The sequence below is a fragment of the Bombyx mori genome, chromosome 17 (genome assembly GCF_030269925.1).
Source record: "Bombyx mori chromosome 17, ASM3026992v2".
NCBI classification, from domain to species: domain Eukaryota; kingdom Metazoa; phylum Arthropoda; class Insecta; order Lepidoptera; family Bombycidae; genus Bombyx; species Bombyx mori.
Window position 1 is genome coordinate 797,844 of NC_085123.1, and position 27,781 is coordinate 825,624.

A 27,781-nucleotide genomic window follows, 5' to 3' on the forward strand; every position below is an offset into this window, starting at 1 on the left:
TTTTGTTATTTTATATTGTTATATTATTGAGAATAAAGGACATTTGACATTTTTGGGTATTGTCCTTTGCATGTCATTGACACTTTGTAACAAACAACATTCTTCATTTAACTATTTGTTGCTGCGCCCAAAATGCAATATAGAAAATAATAAATACATATTTTACATTCCTATTAATATAATGTTTTGGAAAATCCACCCTTACTTGCATACTCCTAGATCATACAACTGCACCCCCGTGAGCAGTCCGGCGCTGCCGTCACTGGCCGCGCACCCGCTGTGGGCGGCGTGGGAGCAGACCCTGGACTCGGCGCTGGCCCAGCTGGTCACGTTATCTTCGGCTCCACATCCGCTGGATTACTCCCACTCGCCGTTCTTCAGGGATCAGCTCACCGCCTTCCAAGTCTGGCTAGATCTCGGTAAATGTGAGTGCTTACTAGAAACCGTGGTAACCGGCAGCACTTGGTAGCGCATGGACAGCAGCTCGCGGGGGCGGGCCGGCCTGCGGGGCCTGTAAACAATCCCAAAATAATACCGCAAGCGAGTATAATACGGCTCACTTGATGGTGAGTGGTTACCGGTGCTCATGGTCAGCAATAGCCAGGCCGTTGTCTATGACTGGTATAGTGTAGTTTAGGGGAGGGAGGGAGAGGGAGCGAGAGAGAGAGTGAGGGAGAGTGCGCTGCAGGGTGCGGCGGGCGCGGCGTGCCGGAGCAGCTGCCGATGGTGCTGCAGGTGCTGCTGAGCACGCTGCACCGGGTGCGCGCGCTGCAGCTGCTGTGCCGGTTCCTGGCGCTGGGCGCGTGGGCGGTGCGCGCCATGCTGGCCGTCGGGATATTCCCCTACATGCTCAAGCTGCTGCAGGCCTCCGCGCCGGTGCTGCGCGCCTCCATGGTCTACATCTGGGCCAGGATCATCGCGGTCGATCCGGTTTGTATTACTTATACATTTCGTTCATTTTATATTCCCTCGGCCAAAAAAACAAGTGCTGGCAATTTCAGCGAATCAAATAGTGTAAATGCAAATTAAACGGTATTAATGCTTTTACACATATTTTGAGTGCAGAACGAAACGAAATGGTATTTCTTAATTGTACTTAATTAATCATTAATTGTTTCAGAGCTGTCAAGCGGACCTAGTCAACGCTAAAGGGCACACGTACTTCCTGTCCGTACTGCAAGACCCTACAGTCGACGTAAGTACCCGCAGCAAGGTGCACGCCGCGCGGGGGGGAGGGTACGCAAGACAATGGGATTGAAAAGTACACTATACACTAAATTGATAGACGAGCTTATAGTTCATATGGGATTGATTGTCTATCAGAGCCCGTGGACTACACTTTCCAATTGTTTCAATCTTATAGCCTGCGACACTAGGGCCATGCACGTAGCATTCAATCAGGATCATCTTCCATTGAAATAGTTCCGTTTCTGCAGAGCGAGCACCGCACCCTGGCCGCCTACGTGCTGGCTGGCATCGTGGACGGCTACCCGGCGGGGCAGGAGGCCGCGCTGCAGGTGAGCCCTCGGACCGCATCGCATGTGTTGTGTATCTACGGTCAGCTGCTGCAAGACGTACGTAAGAAATGAAACTAAATGAAAATTTCGATTGGCAGGGCTCAATGATATCGATATGCCTCGAGCAGCTCGGCGACAGGGAGCCGGTACTGGCCCAGTGGATCTGCATCAGCCTGGGCCGGCTGTGGCGCGGGTTCGAGGCGGCGCGATGGACGGGAGTCAGAGATCTCGCGCACGAGAAACTGTTCCCGCTCCTTGAGCATTCTGAGCCTGAGGTACTGATACGTTACCCCCCTCGAGGGGGCCGTCACGGAGCAGCTGTCCATGCTCCTACACTATTGTGTGCCCGGGTAGACGAGCCCACGGCCCACGTGACGAACAAGGTTGACAAGGCTTATAAACATCACATGAATAGTTTCAGTGCTACTGTGACGGGGTCCTAGTATTGCTTGCTTATATTCATATTCGTCGGCCTGTAATGTAAAGCGTACTAACTCGCGACGTGCTTTTGTACGCTTTACAAGTCGTGCTCGTTTGTCAGCAACATTTTCGACTCTGTAAGCGATTTCTCTTTACCTTCTATTAGTTTATTTTTATTTTTTTATTAAGTTTTATTAAGGGGCTTTATTAAGTTTTAAAAGAACTTTATTGGTGGTAATTACTGGTTTTATTTACTGGTGGTAGTAAGTACCACCGCCCTGCCTATTTCTGTTGTGAAGCAGTAATGCGTTTCGGTTTGAAGGGTGGAGCAGCCATTGTAACTATACTTGAAACCTTAGAACTCATATCTCAAGGTGGGTGGCGCATTTACGTTGTAGATGTCTATAGGCTCCAGTAACCACTTAACAACCAGCTGGGCTGTGAGTTCGTCCACCCATTTAAGCAATAAAAAAAAAGAATAGTTGATGTGACGATGTTGCGGCGGCAGGTCCGCGCGGCGTGCGCCTTCGCGCTGGGCTCGTTCGTGTGGTGGTGCGGCGGCGCCGGGCGCTGCGAGCAGGCCAACGCGCTGGACCTGCAGGTGGGCGTGCAGCTGGCCGCGCGCCTGCCGCTCGACGCCAGCCCGCTCGTGCGCGCAGAGATACTGGCCGGTACGTACCCGCGTGTCTGCCTATGTCACTCGGGAATAGTATAACTTACAAACAGTGAAAGAATTTTCCAAATCGATTCAGTAGTTCCGGAGCTTATTCAATACAAACAAACAAATCTTTCCTCTTTATAATATTAGTATAGATTTCTAAATCAAATAGAACTTCTCTATTTGATTTGAAGAGGTTTGAGTCTACAGTTTTATAATAATAATTATTTTTTACAGCATTACAGTGGCTGGTGTTAATATTTGAACAACACTTCATCGCTGTTTACATACAAGAACGGGTCAGAAGAAATGATAGGTAAGAATTAATATGAAGATTGCACAATTTTTTATATTTTTTTATTGCTTATCTGGGTGGACGAACTCACAACCCAGCTGGTTGTTAAATAGTTACTGGAGCCCAAAGACATCAACAACGTAAATGCGCCACCCACCTTGAGATATAAGTAAGGTCTCAGTATAGTAACAACGGCTGCCCCGCCCTTCAAACTGAAACGCATTACTGCTTCACGGCAGAAATAGGCAGGGTGGTGGTACCTACCCGAGCGGACTCACAAGAAGGCCTACCACCAGGTAAAATTAAAACTTATTTCAAAAATGTACCACTTAATAACCCAATTCACCTAAATACCTAATATGCACAGGGGTGGCCCGTCCGGGCGCGTGGAGGCGGGGCAGGAGGCGCTGGCGGGGGGCGGCGGGGGCGCGGCGGGAGGTCGGTCCCGGCCCCCCCACTACTCGCTGCCGGCCATCGGGTTCGGCTCCGTGCCGGTCCGGCTGTTCTCCACGCTGTGCGCCATGGCCCGGGAGCCGCACCCCAGGGTCGCGCAGATGGCCACTGACATCCTCAATTACATCTCGAACCAGGTCAGCCTCTCGCTCCAGACGTTTGCCATAAAATTAATACGGTGCAGTCTTATAATGTAGCAATGAAGCAAATGGCAAAAAAACACATGGGGGACGGACCCTGATCTTAATGACATATATCTACATACTGTAGCATAAACAACCAAACACTGAAGTATAGAGTCGATAAGCTAACGTACACCGCCTACATAGAGCTTACATATAATAACTGTGCAACAAAGAAATAGTAGGCAGCGGCATGGCTTTACCCCTGGCATTGCTGAAGTCTACGGGTGATGGTAACCATTCACCATCAGGTGAGCCGTACTCTCGTCTGCCAACACTACAAGGGCTATAAAAAAATAATTATTATTATGTGATCATAAATTAAAATTAAAATTAACCTATTTGTTAAGGTGGAACAAAGTAAGAATCTGATTTTTTTTTTGTTTTAATCGAATTTTTTTTTTTTCGGAATTCTTTGCGGACAAATATAATGATAAATGAGTTTTATAAAATTAGAATTGTCAACAGAGCGCCCAAGTGGACAGCGTGGCGGAACCCGCGCGGAACTCCGCCAGCCTGCCGCCCTCGCCCGGGACCCGCCACCACGAGCACGCCCGGACCCTGCCCGGACACGGTGCGTGCACCTACACACACTAGCGAACCTCTATATAACTCACTATTATATTGTTACGCGCTGGGGTTCGGGATAAATAAAAATTTCACCAAAGTACAACTAAAAACTGTATTCAACACTTAAAACACTTTAAAACAGTCAACCAACACTTTAAAACTCTCAATTCGCTTGTTCCGCTTCGCTTCAGGTAATCCGTTCGCTGTTTCGCTTCGAGTAGTTCCGATTACTGACTGACTGCGTGCCATCTCTACAACGCTTTTATAGCCGATGATACCTCATCCCTAGAATTATCGAGAATATTCTACATGTCTTTAGTCGTAGTTTCCGCTATCTGTCAATAGATGGTGTTACTCTTACCGGCGTAACAATATTATAGCATTTATTGGATTTGCAGGCCATCGTCGCGGCAAGTCGGGGCTGCCACACACCATATCCGAGGAGTCTGTTGCGAACAGAGACCGCGACTCTGGAGGGGACCGAGAACGGCACAAAGATTCACTCTCATCTAATTCTAGTAAGTTTACCCTCCATGATGTGTCTACATCTTTTTTTTTTATTGCTTAGATGGGTGGACGCGCTCAGAGCCCACCTGGTGTTAAGTGATTACTGGAGCCCATAGACATCCACAACGTAAACGCACCACCCACCTTGAGATATAAGTTCTAAGGTCTCAAGTATAGTTACAACGGCTACCCCACCCTTCAAACCGAAACGCATTACTCCTTCACGGCAGAAACAGGCAGGGTGGTGGTACCCACCCGCGGACTTACCAGAGGTCCTACCACCAGTAAAACATCTTCATTAACTGGCACCTCTCTATGGTATTGAAAATTTATTGTACGTGCGTAAAAACATTGAAGAATTCCCCAGAGTCTGCGATTTGCACAATGTGAACACTAGGAACAAACATAGGCTTGCGTTGCCGGCGGCTCGAATTAAGAAAATAAGCAACTCTTTTAGGGAGCTGGGTGTACAGCTTTTCAACAAGATCCCACTAAACGTTCAACTACTACCTGTTCATAGATTTAAGAAAACTGTTAAGGAACGTTTGTGCAACAAGGCATATTATAAAGTTAAGGATTATTTACTAGATGGCACTACGTGGGAATGAGGCGCTCGCTCCTGGCCTTTTCATTTTTCATTATTATTAATTTTTTTTTAATTGTATTTTTTTTTGACTTGTTTTTTCTTTTATTGTGAATATTTCTATTTATTTAAAAAAAGAAAATATTTGAGAAAAAAACAAAAAAAAAGCCCGCTGAGTTTGTTTCGCCGGTTCTTCTCAGGACTGTGGCTTTTTTTGGAACCGGTGGTAGAGTTAACATTGTTATTTGTATTTTGACATTCAACAAGTGTGTCATACTGACATCTAAGTTGAAATAAATGATTTTGAATTTTGAATTTTGTATGTTGTCGCTGTCCAGGTCAGACATGTACGAGCAAGAAGGCGATAGTGAGCACCGAGTTCGTGGAGTGGGCGGGCGGCGCGTTCTCCCGGCCCGAGCCCGCGCGCCCGGACTGCGAGAGCCGCGAGCACCACCAGCGCCGCTGGACCCTCGCGCGCAACCGCGAGCTGCGCAGGGAGGCCAGAGGTACCGACCCTCACAGAGATCGAGAGGCGATCTGTAGGCAGCGGCTTGGCTCTGCCCCTGGCATTGCTGAAGTCCATGGGCGACGATAACCACTCACCATTAGGTGTTCCGTATGCTCGTCTGCAAGGGCAATAAAAAAAAAGGCGAACTCCCGAGTTACTGTTTAAACATTTATCTCATCATCATCATCATCATTCTCCTGCCCTTCTGACAGTCACCTGGAGTCGGCCCAACATATTTTCTCCTTCCATACTCTATCATATACTATTTCTTCGCTCACTCTCTTACACATATCGACTTTCACGTAATCCATCCATTTCCTCTTAGGTTTCCTCTTTCTCAATATCCTCATTCACAGTTAACTTTCTTACCAACCTTATTTTCATTTCGTCTCATCACATGTCCATACAATCCCAAACGCGCACTTCTCAACTTCTCTGTCACACGTGCCACTTTCAGACATCGTCTAACATTTAAACATTTATGAATGCGATTGAAAAGTATGAAACGTATCGAACACTGTGATGATTGCGTGATGCATGTGGCATGTGGGTGCAGCCGCGTGCCGCGTGTCCCGGCTGGAGACGCAGGCCTTCCACTCGCGCTGCCCGCTGCCGCCCGCCGTGGTGCTCTTCCACCCCTACGACCAGCATCTGGCCGTCGCCTCCAAGGATAACTTCGGGTACGTAATGTGTCACAACCGTGCTGTGATTACCTTCCATAAAGGTTGGATTATGCAAGAAGGGTACCCGTCGGTCGGGTGTCCTCGGGGTGGCGCCGCGTGTCTGGTTGTAGTGTTGACCGCGGGAATCCCCCTACTCTGACCGGGTTTGGACCCCGGATGGAGATCGGACATCGGGTCTAAGAATGTAGGGGAGTCGTTTAGTGGGTAGGGCCCTAAAATTCCTTGGGCCCGCGGTCTGCTCCCAAGACCTTGCAGATCGTCGAGTCCCACATACCCCGCGCCCCCCCTAGACGCGTGGACCTTGTAGGAGGCTAGGCCCCCAGCCCGAAAAAAAAATAATGCAAGATGTGTCCGTGGGGCTGGTAAATAATGTGAGGGACGAGGTGGTGACGTGCCGTACTTGTAACTTTATGAAGTGAAAACTTCTGTGGCGCCGTGGTCATTTGTCGATGAAAAGCGACCACACGAATCTGTTCGGTTACATATGATTAGATCTGCTTAACTAAATAAATTGAATTTGTCAAAGTACCAGGTTCACATAAACGTAAGGAGTTCTCTTTGAATTTGTTATTTCATTCAGTACTGCCAACAGTTACGAACTAAATATCTTAAAATTCATTGAAAGGAGAATGACCAAAAGTCGTCTAACAAAGTTGCATCTTGCAGAATCAAAATAACATTGAAATAGTTTTGTAATTTTTTACAATCAATTTCCCTTTTATTTTTTTTTTATTTTTTTTTGTCAGGAGGAAATCGCCGGACTTCCGCCCTCCACTGGGGATGGAGGGCGGGGCATGTCAGAGTCGAACTGACTAAAACCTCCTGTCGCTCAACAACCAACGTCCAAACCTCGCATGAGACAGAACTCATGAAGAGGCAGAGGGGGGAAAGTGAAGCGTTTAGTGCGGAGCACATCTCTCCCATCACCCTCCCCCTCGGGACGCCGGACCGGCGGTCGTCGGCGCCACGACCACCAGCCCTCTCGGTCGGCAGGCTATCCGAAGCCCGCCTAGATGGCGCCGGTTAGAGTGAGCTATCCTACGGAATACCCCGCTGGACCAGAACCAGCGTGAGTCGAGGATAGCCGGCCTTCCATCACCCGGATGCTCTTGCGTAAAACGCGTGCAGAGCAGCTTGCACGTCGTCTTCTTAGGCCCCCCTCGCCGGTCCCCAGACCGACATGTGAGGGGGACCCGAAATATTTAAAGGGCCAGGGCTTGGGCGAGATCCGCCTCCCTGGCCCCCGCTCGACGGCGGCGGGATTGTGCGTCTCTCACGCGCCCCGCCGCCTCCTTCTGCGAGATGGTGCACTTGCAGAAGTCGAGCATCGCCTTCCACGACTCGTCGTCGCCGAGCATCGATGCCACGACACTCGGCAACGACAAGTCGTTTCCTGTTTTTGCGACGAGGACACGGCGCCACCCCTCCCATGCGGGGCAGGCAACGAGCGTGTGCTCCGCCGTGTCCAAGTCGCAACCACAATGGTGGCACTCTGCCGTCGGCTCGGCTCCGATCCGGTGCAGGAACTCACCGAAGCAACCATGCCCAGTGAGCACCTGCGTGAGCCGGAAAGTGAGGCGTCCTCTGTCACGATTCACCCAATCCACAAGGACCGGGCGAATCGCCTCGAGGGTCCTACGACCGGCCGAAGGATCAGCCAGCCGTCTGGACCATGACTCCAGCACGGACCGCCGAGATTGGGCCCTCCGCGCTCTGACCACACAGGGGCTGGGACGCGCCACGCCCCGGGCACGAAGGTCAGCCCGCTGAAATTGATTCTGATAGTCAGAATCAATTTCACTACAGAAATGTTTTGCACAGGACGGGAATTATGATTTTAAGATTAATAGTAAATCAACAACATCATTTTCGTATTAAAGTCGGGACATGACGTTTTGTTCTCTCTATTTAGACAGATTACTCATGCATGAGTTTTTAGACTCAATCATCACAAAAATGATATCAAAATCTTGTCCAGTTAAATAACTAGGTATATTATATTATATTTTACAACGTATTGAATTATGATTTTATTATTAAGTTAAAATAATTATTTTTTCTGGTTCCGTTTCATCCAGACGCAACTGTCAAGCTATATGATATTATTGTCGATCGACGTAGACGAGCCGGCGGCTGTGACCCAGCAAGCGGCCATACGTTTTTATGTACCTAAAAGTGTTTTAAGACGTGTATATGTTTTGTTTATGAACTCTAGAGTCTCTGTAATTCTGTAATCATGCTGATGCTTGAGCCTCTGATAATCAGGAAAAGTCGGCTTAACATTACCTAGTCAGGTCATAAGTATTGTCACACAGTAAAAACTTTTCTTTTAGAATGCTGGCCACAAAAAAGTTCATTGAATTCGAATTTCGAATTGTTCATGAAAATAAAAATGTATACTTTTAGAATTTTACTCATTTTTACATATTGAGTGGACGCTTAAAGAAGACCGTGTTGCAGTTATTGCGTTGCATCTTTGCGGTTACGCGCTAATTCAAATTTTTAACATACTGAAAAATTTGAATATAACCAAAAGATTCGTTTATCGTACCATCAAACTATACAATGAAGACTCTAGTGTAGATGACAGGTCAAGAAGTGGTTGCCCTCGGTCTGTTAGGACTCCAGCAGTGATAAAAGCTGTGAAGGCGCGAATTCAAAGAAATCCCAAACGTAAGCAGAAACTGTTGGCCCTTCAGATGGGGTTAAGCAGAACCACGGTGAAAAGGGTGTTAAATGAAGACTTAGGGCTTCGGGCATATCGAAGAAAAACAGGACATCGTTTGAATGCTCGTCTAATGGACCTGAGACTGAAGAGATGCCGCGCTTTGTTGAAGCGGTACGCGGGAAAAAAATATCGGGAAATTCTTTTTTCGGATGAAAAAAGTTTTACCGTAGAAGAGAGCTACAACAAACAAAATGATAAGGTGTACCCACACAGTAGTGAAGAAGCGAGCAACCGTATTCCGCGTGTCCAACGAGGTCATTTTCCATCCTCGCTCATGGTATGGTTGGGAGTTTCTTATTGGGGCTTAACAGAGGTACATTTTTGTGAGAAAGCTGTAAAAATGAATGCAGTTGTGTATCAAAATACAGTCCTGACGAACCTTGTGGAACCTGTTTCTCATACCATGTTCAATAACAGGCACTGGGTATTCCAACAAGATTCGGCGCCAGCTTATAGAGCGAAGAGCACACAAGACTGGCTGGGGCGCGTGAAATCGACTTCATCCGGCACGAAGACTAGCCCTCCTCCAGTCCAGATTTGAATCCGTTAGATTACAAGATATGGCAACACTTGGAGGAAAAGGCGTGCTCAAAGCCTCATCCCAATTTGGAGTCACTCAAGACATCGTTGATTAAGGCAGCCGCCGATATTGACATGGACCTCGTTCGTGCTGCGATAGACGACTGGCCGCGCAGATTGAAGGCCTGTATTCAAAATCACGGAGGTCATTTTGAATAAACTTTAGTGTTATAAGAATATATGTTTTGTTAAGTTCATTTTGGTATATGAATGGTTACATAATGAATAAACTTGTTTCAATTATTTTACATTAAACATGTGACAGAATTTATGACCTGACTAGGTATTTATAGGTTATGTCCGTTTTGGTCTAATTACTTGAAAACCCGGTTAATTATGGGGAAGCGAACACTTTTATTCGATAATATATAAAGCGTAGTCTATAATAAATAAAGATTTATTGTGCAACAACATAAGACGGCATTCCATACATATGTGGTCATTGTCCTTTGGAACACAAACCTTTTATTTCCAATAAATATTATTGACAGAGCTCATGGTCGACCTGGGGTCAAGGCTCAACGGAGGGTTGGGCCTGCGCCCCCTGACGTTCTATCCGCCAGACCAAAAGCTGCCACTTCTATGATTTTCTACCTGATGTCGTTTGGTTCTGGAGCTTGGATATTGGATTAATATGAATGCCGCACCCCACGTGATCGTTGTCCATAGCTCAACTGTATTACATACCGGCTGTCTCGCCACACAAACCGGAACGAATCTTTGCTTCGAAGTACGCGGGTTCGCAACGCCCCTAGATGTAGACATTAACCACGTGGTGGTGCTCTCCGCAGTATCTGGGACTGGGGCACGGCGGCCAAGCTGTGCGTGGGCTCGTGGCGCCCGGCGTGGGGCCGCATCTCCTCGCTGGCCTACCTCAACGAGCACCAGCACGCGCTGCTGGCCGTGGCCTCGCACACCGGCAACCTGGCAGTCTACAGGTACCGGTCCCCAAGTGTCAGCTCCTGTAGCCGCTCTCAGCGACCCGTTGTATAAGAGTCCCCGTACATGTGGTGGTGCCACACAGGCCGTCGGGCAGCAGCACGGAGCCGGCGCTGGTGAGCGCGTGGCGCGCGCTGGACGTGTCCCCCCCGCCGCAGTACACCCCGCCGCGCGCGCAGCCCATCTACAGTACGTACCCGCAACCACCTGTCCCCTCAGCCACCTGTCCCCCCAGTCATCTGACCCCCTAGCCATCTGTCCCCCAATCGCCTGTCCCCCCAGCCATCTGTCCCCCAGTCACCTGTTCCCCCAACACCTGTCCCTCTAGACACCTGCCACCCTAGACATGTTACGGTCAAGTTGATATGAAAAGAACGCGACTGCAACGCACGTTTGCAGAGGGCTCCGACCTTCCTCAGAGTCACAGCACAAGAACTACTCATAGTATAGTATTAGAACGAATCTAGCGCCTGGGACACAGTACATTCAACATTGTCCCGTATACTACAAAACGCAACTTATTTACCTGTAACGTCATTTGGGGCCAAATGCAGTATCGTAATTTGGGGTAGTGTATTGTGGGGTATTGTAATTTGTAAGTGAGTTGGGGCAGCCGTTGTAACTATACTAAGACTAGAACTTATATCTTAAGATGTGTAGGCGCATTTACGTTGTAGATATCTATGGGCTCCAGTAACCAGTAAAAAAAAAGCGCTTATTAACTGACTCAGTGACGTAGTAGCTAATTAAGCCGAAAACCTTTATTATTTAAAACTCCTTAGGTTTTAAAAAGGGTTTTTCTTCAGTTTCATGTAGTGAAGTCAGTTATTCAATAAAAAGAGAGCTCAGTTTGGATAGTTCATTAATACAGTTTAATTTTGGTTATTAAATTTAAAAGAGATTAAGGGCTTTAAATGTTCTTTTCTTATTATATTACAGAGAACACAATTAAGTATTTTATTGTTTATTCATCCTGAAGTATAGTCCCCGGCACGTAACTTGGCAAGAGTCGTTAGATGCGCAGAAGTCATTTTTTAGGTCTCTTTGGTTGTCAAGCGGGACGCGGGGAAAGACGTAGCACCGTTCCGAGCGCGCGATTGGTGCGTCAGTCGACCCTCCCCTCCCGCACCGCGTCCGCGTTCCGTTCGCTCCCGGCTACACATTTGCCTACTAAGTTGTAGGATACCCTTTTTTTATATATTTTTTTTTGTTTGGAGTTGTTATTATTGTTTAAATTTAGTTTTTGTTACGAGTGTTATTGTTTTAAATTTGTTTGCAATGCCAGGACCAAATACCAATTACCATATAGTAGATTCAGTCACTGAGCGTTTTATTATTTACGCCAGTGACGACAGCGACTCTTCGTTATGTCGACGATGAGGAGCCAACTCCTTCCACCAGCTCAGGTGCTACAATAAATTTAATCCAAGGGGTAGCAATATTAGAAAATGATAGTGACGACGGCGACACATAATTTTTAATATTAAGTATATTACTAACAATTAAAATTTAATTATATAGTAACTTTTAATTGTATTTTATTTATAACACCTAATACACTTCACGAATTCCTCTCTTTTCTTTAACGTTCTTCAAAACACACAGGCTTAAAAATAAGTTATGGCAAATAAACAATAAAATAAAATTAAATTAAATTATATGCGGGCAATAAAAATGACCATTTTTTTGTTGCAATGTGCACTATGCGCGACATTACCCCCACTACACCAAAACCTTGCCAACTTACGTGCCGCTTACTATACCTACTCCATATTATTATATATATTTAAAGGCACGATATATAATCTATGTCAGTCTCTGATACGCTGACCAAAGGGACTTTTTGGCGGGAACGCGAGGAGTGAAGTTGTGTGATTTGTTGTGACAAAATAATTTGTCTATTTAGTGTTTCCTCGGGTTTAAATGTGTAATAATGGTAGTTTATTAACTGTTTAATATCTGTGAAAGTGCACAAATGTGGGAAAATGAAACAAAGCCGCTGGACGTAACTCCTCGGGATCCTCTAAAAAGTCCACTGAAAAAATCTTAGTAAATGACCACCATTTTACTGAGATTATATTTCATCTCAATTCATTTCATTTAATTTCATCCCAGTTGATTAGTGTCTCAAATTAATTATCTTCATTTTATTTCACTCCATAATATCATTTTTCATAAAAATATGAATAATATAAATGAAAATAAGACATGACTTCAAGGTCTCAGTTACCAGGTCATAAAATCTCTTAAAAAAAAATCCTGACCAAAGGGAATCCTAATCTGTGACCGTATGACCGGGCGTGATTTGTTCGCAGTAACTTTACCGCCGCAGCAATCTTTTCGTTACAAATGCAATGTAATCACAATCTATCCCAGGTATAGCTCAACTGGTCTCTGATCAGTTCTCCTCGAACGAAGACAAACTAGCGACGAACAAAAACAAGCAACAGGCCGACCCCAACTGTAAGTGGCACTTTAATCAACTCATCTCTATATCAACAGTCAATATTTTAAATATTAATTTGAGGAACAGCGGATGTATTAATGGCACATTTGCTCTATAGAAAGGGTGATCCTACGGTCCAATGAGCGAGTCCGATCGAACCCTTTCGTCAGGCGCTAATTCACGTCTAGTTAATAAAAGTAATGGTCTCATTTGTTGATCTATAATTTTTATTTGTTAAAGATATATATTTCTAAATTCTAATGAGAATTATTTTTAAAAAAAAAAATGGTTTTGACGTGACAACGTCTTATAATTCGATGGAGCCGGCTGCCCGCACGAAAAAACATGACTCATGCGGCGTTACCTCGCTCTGAGGCGTTCCATTTAAGGCTTGAAGTGCAAACGAGAGCGCGCAACGAGCGACAAAGAGGCACAATCGGCCTCCGCGTTCGGCAGCGTTCGACATCTGTCTCTCTCCTACTTGAGTGAGCGATGCATCCGTGTGGACAGCTGCTATACAATAATACATTTACATGTTGTCGTCAAGTATGAAGTTCAGTGAAAAGTGAATGTGGTGTCAATTGTTTATAGCAACGATAATTGCGAGAATTGAAAAATGAAACCATTCCATCAGTATTTTCTTATGACGTTGTCACGTTCAACATCTTTTAGAACTGATTTAATAGATAAATGAACTGTAGGACTCAATTTAAAAGGTGTTCATTTCCTACACTCAATTACAATGTGTTGGGGGGTACGTGTGCGCAGTGGGCGGCGGCACGGTGGTACGCTGGGTGGCGGCGCGGCGCTGGGTGGCGGCGGGCGGGCGCGCGCGCGGCGTGCGGCTGTGGGACGCGCGGCGCGAGCTGCGGGTGGGCGACCTGGCCGCGCCCGGGGACGCCGCCCTCACCGCGCTGGGGGCCGCGCGCCCCGACGTGCTGGCCGCCGGCTTCCAGGACGGCGCCGTGCGGCTGTGGGACCAGCGCACCCTGGCGCCCACGCACGACCTGCGCCGCCACGCCGCGCCCGTGCTGGCCGCCGCGCACTCGCTGCGCGCCGACCTGCTCGTCACCGGCTGGTACGTACTCTTGTGTGTATAGGCATCGTATATTGTCGCCTCAACAACACTCGTCCCTTATTGAGTTACTCACGCACGTGTAGGGAGCTGAATGTAGTTTCGATTTACTTATCTATATTGACATCTACCGGCAGGCGCAACCGCTTGAAACGCGCTCGACTTTGTGCAGAGTATAGGCAAAATTATAATTTGAGTAATTACTGGTGCTAGGACCTCTTGTGAGTCCGCACGGGTAGGTACCACCACTTTACCTATTTCTGTCGTGAAGCAGAAACAATTTTCGGTTTAAAGTGCGGGGCAGTCATTGTAACTTTACTGATACTTTAGAACTTATATCTCAAGTTGGGTGGTGCATTTACATTGCAGATGTCTATGGACTCCAGTAACCACTTAACACCAGGTGGACTGTAAGCTCGTCCACCCATCTAAGCAATAAAAATAAATAAATAAAAAGGACATTTGCATCAAACACTCTAACACTGCTCCCACGAATGGATTTGTCCGAAGATCGATAACCCTAACTGATATTTGTTGTTGAACGCAGCGCGAACGGCGAGATATGTATATACGACACCCGCAAGATGGCCGTGCTGGAGGAAATCCGCGCGCCCGGGCCGCTCGCCGCCGTGGACGTGCACCCGCTGTGCGACCTCGTGGCCTGGTCAGTACCGCGCCCGCCCCCCAACCCCCCGCCCGCCCCCGGCCCCGCGCCTAACCCGCCTGTCCCGTTGCAGTGGCTCGCTGAACCAGTGCATCAGCCTGTACGACCTGCGGGGGAACGCGCTCAACACCATCAAGTTCCACGAGGGCTTCATGGGGCCCCGCATCGGGCCCGTCTCCTGTCTGGCCTTCCACCCGCTCAGGTGGGCGCCCACCGCACGCCGCCTTACGTGGCGATCGTGGACTCATTTACATAGTTACTTTTGTGACGTTCTTAGTAGAAACTGGGCTAAGTACTCTCTCATGAAACTTAATTCAATTTGATAATCACTTTTTGTCATGACTTACGTAAACTTAAACACACAAATATGCCTTGTTAACAATTATTCATCATTAATTTGACAGTATGTAGCATTCTGTGTAGTAAAATGTATATGGTCAAATACAATCGAATAGTGGCGGTGTGGGGTCGAAGTGAACACAAATGGGTCGCCCTCTGCTCCTCTTGTTTACTACTTTGATTGTTTATTATTGCCATTATAAGCAGTTGGGCTTATGGCCCACCTAGTGGTGAGCGGTTACCGTCCCTCATGAACGTCAGCAAAATCAGGAACTCACCTAAGCCGCTGCCCACCGCCGAGCACTCTCCGCAAGCCTAGGCTGTGGTGGTGGGCAGACGACCATAGGGCATTCTTACGGATCGTTTGGAACCTCTGGGTCTGCGGAGGGACTTCGGTTTCCTCTGTATTTTGTACCGTATGTTCCATGGGGAGTGCTCTGAAGAATTGTTCGAGATGATACCCACGTCTCGTTTTTACCATCGCAATGCCCGCCACCGGAGTAGAGTTCATCCATACTACCTGGAGCCTCTGCGGTCATCCACAGTGCGTTTCCAGAGGTCTTTTTTGCCACGTACCATCCGGCTATGGAATGAGCTCCCCTCCACGGTGTTTCCCGAGCGCTATGACATGTCCTTCTTCAAACGAGGCTTGTGGAGAATATTAAGCGGTAGGCAGCGGCTTGGCTCTGCCCCTGGCATTGCTGAAGTCTATGGGCGACGGAAACCACTCACTATCAGGTATGCTCCGTATGGACCGTATGCTCGTCTGCTTACACGGCAATAAAAAAAAGGGCAGGTAGTACTGAACTGACCCCCGGCGGCTCTGTGCAGGTGCGCGATGGGCGTGGGCTCCAAGGACTCCACGGTGTCGGTGTACGTGGCGGAGTCGCGCCGGTGACCCTCGCTGTACGGCATCACGCTGCCCTTCCGCGCGGCGAGCGCCGGCCCAGGTACTCCACGTGCTCTTGACCCAGTACTCCTCTAAGTTATGGGTAACATCGTAGCTCTAAGTTCATGACCTATGCAAGTGTAGTGTTCGCTCACGCGGCCCGCATACACTTAAAATCCTTTCAAATTATTCAATCCCGTTTTTGCAGGATAGCCGTCGGAGCCCCGTGGTTCGTCAGGAACGTCGACCTCCATGACGACCTGGACTTAGAGTCCATCAGTAAGTATCTGCAGTCGGCGTCCATGCGCCACTTCGATAAAGCGGCACGACACGAGAACCCTCTCATCGTGGCCGCCGGTAACTACATTCCCGATCCTGCGGACAGAATGGAAAGCAGTCGACGTCGCCCTAAACACGTCATCTCGGATCCTCCTGATCCACTAACGGTGCTTTTAGGTACTTCAAGCACCGGTCACCGTTCTCGTCGAACCCGTCGCTTGCGACGAAGGGCTCGACGAGTAAATTAACTCTCAGACACAGCCCACTGAGTTTCTCGCCGGATCTTCTCAGTGGGTCGCGTTTCCGATCCGGTGGTAGATTCTGCGAAGCACGACTCTTGCTAGGGTTCGTGTTAGCAACATCGTCAGGTTTGAGCCCCGTGAGCTCACCTACTAAAGTTAAGGCTACGCTGAAATAGCCGCTAGGGCTATCAGCTTAGGTAGGAAAAAAAAAAAAAAAAAAAAAAAAAAAAAAAAAAAAAAAAAAAAAAAAAAAAAAAAAAAAAAAAAAGCTCTAAGTAAACTGGTGAAACGGGCCGGGCTCATCCGCTGTATGGTTGTCAGTGTTAAGAAGAAGCCCGGCCAAGAAAATACGATTTTTTTTAAGGGAATTTTAGACCTGGTAACTAAAACCTTTAAGTCATGTCTTATTTTAATTTATATATGGAGTGAAATGAAATGAAGATGATTAATTTGAGGCATTAATCAACTGAGATGAAATTAAATGAGATGATATTGGATGAAATATAATCTGAGTAAAATGGTAGTCATTTACTGAGATTTTTTCAGTGGACTTTTTGAAGGATCCCGAGAAGTTACGTCCAGTACATATTCAAACCTGAAGAAAAACTAAATAGGCAAAATAAAACAAATCACAAAACTTCACTCACTCCTTGCGTTCCCGCCAAAAAGTCCTTCAAAAAAAAATACGAGTACACTACTTTGCACAGAACACATTTATTATTATTATTATTATTATTCAATGCCCTGGAATCTGGTCCTTTAGCCAAATTTGCTCATTAAACTCTTCTGTATGAAAATTCATTTTAGAGAATGAAATGAAGCCAATTGAATCGGAACGGAATGAGGTTAAAGGAAAAGTGGACAATGTCCGATAAAATTTTGGGAATTTACTTAAATCTCAATGAACTTTTTGGAAAGACCTATGTTCCGGTATTTTATATTATTTTCCCACGCTTGTGCATATATACACATCGACGCTTGAAACGTAAACGTGACTAAGCGACAATAACTGCTTTGTACATAAATGATAGGCAATTACCATATTCGATGCGCAAAAAAAATATATTTCTAGGTCTATTAAAATCATTTCAATCCTACAGCTACTAGCTAGATTCTACTACAGCTAGATTCGTTAAAATATAATTTTTTTCAGGTATTTCAACTTTAAATTAGTCTAGTGTAAAGTTCACGCATTGTCGCTTAGTCACGTTTGCCTTTCAAGCGTCGATATGTTAAATCACTCACTGTTCATGCGCATTGAAACCTGAAGAAAGACAAGAAAAAGTGAACAAAAATATTTCCTTCTTCACGTTCCGCGCCAATAAGTCTTTAATGTATCTATGATTAAAAAAACCAACAGCCTTACAACATGTCGATCTCCCTGTAAACATCCAGGTAATTAGAAGCTTGAACGAAGGCGAGCAGCCGGCCGCCGACCCGCGCAGCTCTTGTAAATATTCCACTGCACTGTACATTGCTGGCTTCGTATGGCCGTCGCTTACACACGTTCGGAAATATATACTGTATATCTCTAGCGGCTCCGTACACAGCCGGAGACTTCGGATAGCTTAGTCTAGAGCGTGGACGACTGACAGCTAACAGTAAACATGAAATTTAACTGTGAAGACCTTGGAAATCTAAAATATAATGCAGTAAGACAATGTAAAATCTGTGAAATAAATTTGATAAGTTAAGAACTCTAAGCGGTCAATGAACATAGAGACAGTCACAGATAATTATTTATAGAGCGCTTAAAGCATTACGATGTCTATGATTTGTAAATTACAGATAATAAATGTTTGTCAGATTATAACAGATTGATGCCGATTGGTCTAGTTCTATTTATTTAAAGCAATATTTCGTATAACTTACAAGAAACTTGTATTGCATTAAGTAATAATCGTCATAATGTCGCTTGTGTCTGCGGTCACCGTCTCTTTGTGCTGTAAGAGCTTTAATGGCTCGACCTAAGGCCGTTTGAAACAAATTGATAATTCGCTCTTCATTATATCCGTCAGGAGATAAGTCGATCGGTACAGTAAGCTGATCGGAGATCGGGCGTGTAAACTGTCAGGCTGTCAATTGACCGTCTGTTGACAACTGTCAATATTTATTTGAAGATCTCGTTTCAACAGATACTATACGATCGACCCGGCCGTTCGCGTCACGTGAAGCCTTAGCAAATTGCGTATATACATATTAACAGCTGCTTGTAGAAACAGACTGAGTGAAACGAGATACTTGCGACAAAAGACATTTTGTTTGACGTAGTTTGGAAGTTCGACTTTAGATCACAAGTTAAATTGATTTTGCTGGGTCGAACACCGGCAGTGTGCTCGCAGGAATCTGACGACTCTGAAATGTAATTATTTATTCAATTGTACTGAACTATAACTATAATGCGTTTCAAATAAAAATGTGCATAGACCTGCGCCATATTGTGACGTCATAGCTGTCAAATCGAAAAATATAGGTAAAGTCAATAAAAAAGGTAGGAATTTTTTAATAATTATTTATAATCCAAATCTTCGAGTTTGCCGATTCCACTAATCCCACTGCTTGAGTAATCGTCATCATCGTCGCCTATTCATAAATTATAGGGTCCGACAGTGTTGCAGCCTTGATTTTTAAGTAGTTGGATTTTTTTTTTATATAATCGAAATTCATGTTTAATTTACCTCGACCAGTACTCAACATTTCAAGAAAATTATATAGTTGTGTATGATTCATTAAAAGATACATAATATTAATACATAGTCTTCATAAACAGGGCAAAAATTTCAAATAATAAAAAAAAGATATTTTTTTCTTTTGCTATCCATACTCTTTTTATCGAACTTTGACAGATCAAGGGCATTGACGTGCACATTCTTATTTGAAACTCACTATATCCCCGGACGCGTAGAGAGGCAGAGTGGGTAGTAACGTGATGTAGTGCCGCGGGGAGGGGGGTGTCTTACATTGCGGGCTAAAATGATCTTATAACCTATTTTATGCTTAGTTTATGAATGAACACGGCGTTTACTTTGGCTTTTTTATATAGTTTTTTATGGCCTGTAGGCGGTGAGCACACTGCTAGTGCGGCCTCTGGACAGCAACAACTTACATTATTATTACATATATTTGCCCGTTTGAGTGATTTTTTCCATATTTATTGGGAAATTATTAAAATCGTTTTGTCTTAGAGTTTTATAACTTTTATTCACATACATTTTAAAACGTAACACGTATCTGAAATTACTTGCGAAGACACTCACGATCCTTTAACTAATTCATTTGGCATTAAATATTATCGTTATAATATTTTAAAATAATATGCAAAGTAGTTTAATGAAATGCAAAATTGAAATGTAATGTTCTCTTCTTATACGTGTAAGAAAAACATACGAATTATTTTAAGCAATTCAAAAGTGTAAATGGTTAGCCAAATACATTTTTTTTCTGATTTATGAAATGTAATTATTATTCACAAAAATGTAACGCTTTAAGATATATATTGTAATTGTGTCTCTTGAATAATTTAATTATTTGATAAATTATTATAACGATTAATTCAATTTATTTATTTAGTATATAATAATATGTAAAAGGTTTATTTTGTTAATAGATGTGGCCGTAATGATTTTTCGAGTAATAAATGGTCTTTAAACGAAAAATTCACGTTAACGTCTGCGGCAAGAACCGCTCGTCACTTGCGGGGTGACCAGCGCCCGCTGTCAAAACATGGACGTACAATGTGCGTAGAGGGTTCGTCAAAACCCGCCCTCGAACTCATAAAAGACGAACAAACAAGTTTTCAATCAATATATAGCCATAATTTTATTAGAAAAAGTGCACATAACAACAAGAACATTATTGGCCACATCTTTTGCAACGTACGCCGTATATTCGCGGGAACAATGCTGCAGTGCTGTAATAATATAATTTTAAGTAATAGTTTAACATCGTTGTTGTGTTTTTAGTGAATGAGTCGGGCATCATTTTTCGCAGTTGGTAAATTCGAGAATGGGCACTCGGTATTGTTGATAAACTAGCGTGACGTCACGTGTACAGATTAACGGAGGTACTGTCCTATTTGAACAAAAGTACATAGTTATTAAATAAAGAGTTAACTTTAGCTTGTGTTGATTTTGTATATAATTTTTTTTGTTAACAAAATGTTAACGATGTATTTGCAGTGTACCGGAGTAGCACGTCTAATTGTGTTCAAGAGGTGCTACAGTTGTAATTAATATAATGTAAGACAAATTCGGGCTCTCAGTGGTGTGCAGTGTGCCCTAATAACGCACCGAATAGTGTCAAAAGGATCTTATAAAAAGTAGAAATATTCCATACTATTCATAAAGTTAAATATTTATAGCGAATATCCTCTGCATGCCGCTGTCTGCTTTAGCTTGGCGTTATAATATTAAAGCCTTAGCTGTGGAGTCTTGCATATATAATTTACAAATATGTAATTTCTATTTTTAACTGTACAAAACTTGTTTTATGTGTCAATCAATTATATGCAAATAATTTTCCAGTCAGCTTTTTAAACAGAAAGTTCCTAAACACCTTCATTTTAAAATAGATGCCATTTTTATTATTTTGTATAGATTTTTTATGTACGTAATAATAGTTTGTTGTGGAATAATTGAAACATTTTGTTCAAATTGATGTATAGGAAATTAAGTTGTTAATATAACATGCATTTAACTGTAATTAGTTTTTAGTGACGGATTCAGAACAAAATGCAAATGCAAAAAATAAATTTATTTTAAACGATAGATAAATGAGAATTCATCACCTAATGAAATTTGTGGCCATACAAAATGTAAACTAGTATGTAAGGAATAGATCAAAATGTAATGATCATGGGGAATTCGTTGGTTATTTGTTGTCAGATACAATTTGTATCAAACTACAGTTTGTCTATGGATATAATAGATTTATTCGCTTTTACGTAATTTGTAATTGAATGTACATTTAACATGATTGTTGTTGTTACAATAAAACACAATACATAAATTCTATCGTTTTATTTAGTTATATTTTTATAGTTAAGGCACAAGGTCTGGTATGGTGTTATGGGGTTACAGAGTTCATAGACGTCACCTAAAGATCCTTGAAACTAGAAGGAGAATATGCTACCTCTTAGTATTATTATATTGTTTTTGGTTTCACTGAATATTTCAGTGGACATTTTTATGTATTTATTTATTGCCCTATAGCTTAGGCTATTCAGCTTAGCTTGTCTTAAGGATCATCAAAGAGTATCCAGATTTAGTTTTATTAGAGGCATGAGAATCTCCTGTTATAAATATGAGTTTTAAATATGTAATTGGGTTACACAAAAATAACTGAACAGATTTGGATGAAATTGCACACAGAGACTATATAATGGATTAATACATAGAATACTGTTTATCATGGTAAATAACATGACTGGAGAGTGCTGGATGTCTATTAATAATTATATATACATCCAAATCTGCAAATTGACTAGTACAGCCTGGGTAAAGGCATTTCATTAGTTCTGAATTACATATAATGTGTGTGTAACTTTGGGGTGTAGGAGCCCACTGAGTTTCTCGCCGGATCTTCTCAGTGGGTCGCGTTTCCGATCCGGTGGTAGATTCAGCGAAGCACTGCTCTTGCTAGGGTCAGTGTTAGCAACTCTCCGGTTGAGCCCCGCGAGCTCACCTACTAACGTTAGGGTGAAGCTGAAATAGCCTCTCAAGGCTATCAGCATAGGTAGGGGAAAAAGGAAATTGGGGTGTAGGTAGTAAAAACTGCATGACTTAATTTTAATAAGAAACAAAATTTTTTGTTGTCATTCTGCTTACAATTATATCTAATAATCCTTCGTCACTTTTGAGGTTATTTAGTTTGTAGACAGATTTTACATCTTTCAGATTTGTAAAATTGCATAGTTCTGTAATAGAACACTGTTCACCTTTTATTTCGGGAAGTATTTCAGGTCTGCAATCTATTTCATTTGTAACTAAGAAGCATACGAGTAAATCATGGCTTTTTTCTATTCCAAACTTGCTTAAACTTTGTGTTATATTTTTGGTAAGCGATAAATTGTACAAAATTTCTCCGAACACAGTTCGCGTAACCATTGTACTAAATTTCGCTGCGACAACTGCTCTGTTCGCCGCCACAGCCACTTGAAATGGATCTAAGATCAAGCTAGGCTTAATAATTGCACAGTTCCACTCGCCGTTTGTAATGTGATTCCTAATTTCCTCGATGTTTTGCACATTTTTGTAAAGGTATATTTTTAATGTTGTTTTTGTTTCAGGATCTAAAACGCAAGTGAAATGTTCAAGTTTCATTTTATAGTTGTCTATTGTTTAAAAAAATTTAGCACAAACACTTCTAATTTCTAATGAAGTGATCTTCAGTTTGTTTATTTATTTATTTTTAAGGGATTTTATGACCTGGTAACTAAGACTTTTAGGTTATGTCTTATTTTAATTTATATTCTTATTTTTATGAAAAATGATAATATGGAAATGAAATGGAATGTGATGAGATGAGATAATATGAGTTGAAATATAATCTCAGTAATATGGTGGCCATTTACTGAGATTTTTTCAGTGGACTTTTTGGACAATCCCGAGAAGTTACGTCCAATGGCTTTATTTCATTTTCCCACATTTGTGCACTTTCACAGATATTAAATAGTTAACAAATCAACGTTAAATTTAAACCTCAAGAAACACTAAATAGAGACAATAAAACAAATCACACAACTTCTACACGCTTTCACACTCCATAATATCATTTTTCTTATAAAAGTATGAATTTAATTAAAATAAGGCATGACTTCAAAGTCTTAGTTACCAGGTCATAAAATCCCTAAAAAAATATACTTTTTGTTCTTTTGGCGGGAACGCAAGAAGTGAAGTTGTGTGGTTTTATTTCGTCTATGTAGTGCTTATTCAGGTTTAAATGTGTAATAACAGTGGTTTATTAACTGTTTAATATCTGTGAAAGTGCACAAATGTGAGAAAATAAAACAAAGCCGCTGGACGTAACTTCTCGGGATTTTCCAAAAAGTCCACTGAAATAATCTCAGTGAATTACCACCATTTTACTAAGATTATATATTTCATCTCACATCATCTCATCTCATTTCATATAATTTCATCCCAGTTGATTATTATCCAAATTAATCATCTTCATTTCATTTCATTTCCTTCCATATTATAATTTTTCATAAAATTAAGAATATAAATTAAAATAAGACATGACTTAAAAGACCAGGTTCTAAAATCCCTTAAAAAATATTTTTTGTTTCATTCACCTCCGTAAGGTACCATGACATGGGGTAAATTGGGATTCTGGGGTAAATTGGGACAAACCTGCGGAAGATTCTCAAAGTACTTGTAGCACGGAATCTACCTAATTTTCTTTAAGGTAATATTTATCAATGTATAGAAGAAAAACCAAGTTAACTATGGAAGTACTAAACATGAATTAAGTTGGTCCCAAAAATTCGTCAAATTAAATTTAAAATAGTGGTTGAAAAGTGCGTTTTAAAACAGCTTAAAGAACTTTTAAAAAAAGTTATATTATCGTTGTTTTTTCAATAAGATCACAGTATAAATAAGTTTTTAATACATCTGGAAATACCACAACAAACGGTAAGTTGCAATATTCATATTTTAAATACAATATTTCGACAAAATAAAAAATGTATATTTTTTCCTTTCTTTTTGGGGAAAATTGGGACGTATGTAGGGTAATTTGGAACGAGACTGGAAAAATTAGGGACGAGAAAACACAAAATTGGAGCGCCAAAAGACAAAATAGGGATGGCTTGTTAGAGTTGTCACTGATATCTTATAATAGATTTTTTAGCCTATACTATCACTTAATTGCGTGATGTAAAGAAGGTTAATGTGTTTATCAGTTAGTTTATGTAAGTATTATAGGTAAAAGAAAAGTATATATATAATTACTTTTTTTCGCGACATTTACCTTGTAATATCTGCCCAGTCGTATGTTTTTTATAGCAATAAAAAAAATTAAAAGTTAAAAGAATTCAAACGAATCAAAACTTTTGTTATTTCAGAATCTATTCACGCGTCGAATCATGATTTTGTTAACATTCACAACGAACACACACAAATAAAAACAGGCCTCAGATTTTAAATGTAACATTAATTAAAAATCCGAGATATCCAATTATGAGTGAGTGAATTAATTGAGTTTAGTTATTTCGCTTAGAAAGAATTTCTTTTATTTTTGTTATTATTGGCAGTAATCAGATAAAGCTGTTTTTTTATCTTATTCACCTGATATCTTACTCTTGCTCAAAGATTATTTTGAAAATGTTGATTAAATAAAATTGTATTGTTGCATTTCCAGTCCTTTTGTTTTCTATTTTTTATTCTATTTTATGATTTTGTTTCAGAGTTGTGATTTTTAAGGAAATTAAATAATAATTTTCTAAAATATAACATGCACATACTTTTTTTGATCATTGTATTGTTGATTATCATTCACGTCACATCGCTTCGGAATAGAAACCAGTTTAATTTACACTATGTTGTGTATTGTGCTTAAATTATGGATTGTATTCATCATTTCGGTCCATATAAATAATTATATGGCACCTACCTATTTATCGCAGTACTGCGAGTTGACAACCCTTACAAATATCCCAATTTAACCCTTAACCGTGTCAATTTACCCCGGACGCTGGGTAAATTGGGACGGCCATTATTTTACCGATTATTTCTTTAAAATTAATAATTAAAATAATGTAACGGTTTTTATCCCCTAGGTACGTTCAAGACTCAACTTATTTCTTTGGTTGAGCAGTGACTATTTAATTGGAACTATTTTAAAATTCAATCTGAAGGTCGATTTTGTCCCTATTTACCCCATTGTACGGTACCTATGTACTCGTTATCAGTGATAGGGATTCTCTTTTCCAACAGAAAAGGCGAAGATATCGAACCGTGCGGCCTTTTTTAGTTTACTGTATTTAATTATGATTAAATTATATCAAACGACATGAGATAGGATGAAATAAATCCTGCTCCTCGGTTGGTTAACGTTTTTGAAGAACTAGGAAGCCTTGTCGAGTGACTGGTTCATTTCCCCACATTTGTGCACTTGCACAGATGCTAAACGGTGAATAAACCACCATATTACAGGTTTAAACCTGGAGAAGTTCTAAATTAATAAAGTAAAACAATTCATAAAACTTCAGGCCGCGCATTCCCGCCAAAGTCTTAGAACATTTTTTGAAATTTTTGAGTTGTAATAATGCAGCATTGTACATTGTACAGATTCAGCATAAATTGTAACTAGGTACTACCGTACTGTAATAATCTGTGATGTTTATTTTCAATTTGATAACAAGTGAACTTAAGTTGATAAGATAATTTTGCTAATTAAAGTACAGGTTATTGCTAACTGTGATTACTGTAATTATAAATACCATTAGTATATTGCGAAAATGTTATTAAGTAAATTAAAATTGAGATCCTTCATTGTTAGAGTTGTAAATACCCGAAATCTAGCCACAAAGATACAACAACTGAACGAAAATGTGAATCCTGTTGTATTTGAGAAACTTACTGGGGTAGATAAGGGTATCGCATTATGCGGTCTCAACAGCCCTAAAGACAGGAACGCACTCGGATTTACCCTCATAGATGCGATGCGCGAGGTCAACCAGATCATTCGAGAAGATACCAAACTGTCTGTTGTTATCTTTCATAGTATGGTTCCGGGAATTTTCTGCGCTGGTGAGGATCTTACACATATTCTCTGTTCAATCTGTGCCCTAAGAGTCTAAAACTGTGTTTTATTACTAATGAACCAATTTTTGTTTATCAAAACTCAGGAGCTAACCTAAAAGAACGCTTAAAAATGTCCGATGAAGAGGTAGCCAAATTCGTTCGAGGGCTTAGAGAAACTTTTATTGAAATCGAAGACTTGCCCATGCCAACCATAGCTGCTGTGGAAGGAGTGGCTGTTGGTGGAGGGTTGGAATTAGCCTTGGCATGTGACATCAGGATAGCAGCAGATACTGCTAAACTAGGTCTTGTCGAGACTGGTAGAGGTCTTATTCCCGGTGCTGGAGGTACCCAGAGACTACCAAGAACTATTCAGCTACCAATTGCTAAAGAGTTGATATTTACATCAAGAATTGTTAGTGGAAAGGAAGCTAAAGCATTAGGTATGTATCTGATTATTTAACTAAACTATTTAGAAAAAAAATTCATAGCCTTTGAAGTAACATAGCTCTCCTGATGGTTAGTAATCACTGTTTCTTATTAACATCAACAACACCGAGGGCACAACTAAGATGTTGAAATAGCTATTCATGTTATCTACAATAAACCATACATTTTAAAAACAAATGATCAGGTTGTGTTTTCTACATTCAGGCATAGTGAATCATGTGGTCGCACAAGACACTGCAAACAAAGCAGCCTTTGAGAAGGCCTTGAGCATTGCACGAGAAATCATCCCGAATGCCCCCATAGCCCTCCGTTGTGCAAAACAAGCTATCAGTGAAGGCATACAGCTGAGTATCAAGGATGGTTATGAGATAGAACAGAAATGCTACGAAATAAATATTCCAACTAAAGACAGACAGGAAGGCATGATTTCATTTATGGAAAAAAGAAAACCTGTTTATGAGGGACATTAGCTAACATTTTTTTAAAAGAAATTTATCAATACTTATTCAAACTCTTCAATTTGTTTACATGTTGACTATTGATACAATTTTAAATTGTTTTTATTTTTTTATAACTTAAAAATATATAATTTGTTACTAAATGTTTATAAATATAACTTTGTTAATTTTAAATGAAACTACAGTCAAAATCTGTTATAACGACATCGAAGGGACTGCTCATATTCAGTCGTAAAAACCGATAGTCGTAACAACCGGTGATGTTTAATGTGTATCGTGCAAGTACAAACAAATCGATAGGGAATTATTGGAAAAATATATTTACATAATACGCGATTTTTCTTCAATATTAATTTGTTTTCTTTTTCATTGCGAAATTTTGAAAGTTTCACGAATAACTCCACAAAGTTTTGGTGCGTCTTGTGTATAGATAAGTAACAAACTAACTGAAGAGATATGAAGAAGCGCGCTTTGACTACCGCATGCACGTGTTTTGTTTCTAAGAATCAGAAAAGACCCTACACTGAACTAAATCCTATTGTTTTCTTTCTTGATTTTAAAAGCCATTGAAGAC

At 41.8% G+C, this 27,781-nt stretch overlaps 3 protein-coding genes across 5 annotated transcripts in view; 2 read left to right on the top strand and 1 right to left on the bottom strand.

Moving 5' to 3' along the window:
• rptor (regulatory-associated protein of TOR) overlaps positions 1-21,563 on the top strand; it is a 31,004-nt gene extending 9,441 nt beyond the window's left edge. The window contains exons 8-27 of one of the 3 annotated variants that reach the window (XM_038016625.2): positions 220-425; positions 689-930; positions 1,121-1,195; positions 1,437-1,517; positions 1,616-1,792; positions 2,446-2,608; positions 2,833-2,911; positions 3,258-3,480; positions 3,994-4,099; positions 4,494-4,613; positions 5,524-5,691; positions 6,250-6,373; positions 10,475-10,621; positions 10,708-10,811; positions 12,999-13,085; positions 13,837-14,146; positions 14,691-14,807; positions 14,881-15,009; positions 15,978-16,096; positions 17,952-21,563. In XM_038016625.2, the coding sequence (XP_037872553.1) occupies positions 220-425; positions 689-930; positions 1,121-1,195; positions 1,437-1,517; positions 1,616-1,792; positions 2,446-2,608; positions 2,833-2,911; positions 3,258-3,480; positions 3,994-4,099; positions 4,494-4,613; positions 5,524-5,691; positions 6,250-6,373; positions 10,475-10,621; positions 10,708-10,811; positions 12,999-13,085; positions 13,837-14,146; positions 14,691-14,807; positions 14,881-15,009; positions 15,978-16,044 (2,725 nt within the window). In that variant the 3' untranslated portion in view covers positions 16,045-16,096; positions 17,952-21,563. 3 annotated transcript variants of the gene reach the window in all.
• On the bottom strand, positions 16,168-22,939 carry LOC100101159 (Prpk-binding protein; the record flags this gene model as incomplete). Its single annotated transcript, NM_001099615.1, is given in 2 exon segments — positions 16,168-16,597; positions 22,136-22,939. A coding segment is annotated over 1 exon segment (534 nt). The 3' UTR covers positions 16,168-16,597; positions 22,136-22,342.
• A 1,687-nt stretch (positions 22,940-24,626) lies between these two features.
• On the top strand, positions 24,627-27,381 carry LOC101737137 (enoyl-CoA hydratase domain-containing protein 2, mitochondrial). The gene is made up of 3 exons (XM_004921955.5): positions 24,627-26,308; positions 26,407-26,742; positions 26,954-27,381. The coding sequence occupies exons 1-3, from the start codon at positions 26,017-26,019 to the stop codon at positions 27,217-27,219; spliced, it is 894 nt and encodes a 297-aa protein (XP_004922012.1). The 5' UTR covers positions 24,627-26,016; the 3' UTR covers positions 27,220-27,381.
• Positions 27,382-27,781: the final 400 nt, after the last annotated feature.

Excerpts from the sequence above, each read along its gene's own strand:
- LOC101737137 (XM_004921955.5), top strand. The coding sequence starts at position 26,017 with ATGTTATTAAGTAAATTAAAATTGAGATCCTTCATTGTTAGAGTTGTA. Across the intron at positions 26,309-26,406 it reads TCCGGGAATTTTCTGCGCTG|GAGCTAACCTAAAAGAACGC; the intron begins GTGAGGATCTTA and ends ATCAAAACTCAG. Across the intron at positions 26,743-26,953 it reads AAAGGAAGCTAAAGCATTAG|GCATAGTGAATCATGTGGTC; the intron begins GTATGTATCTGA and ends TTCTACATTCAG.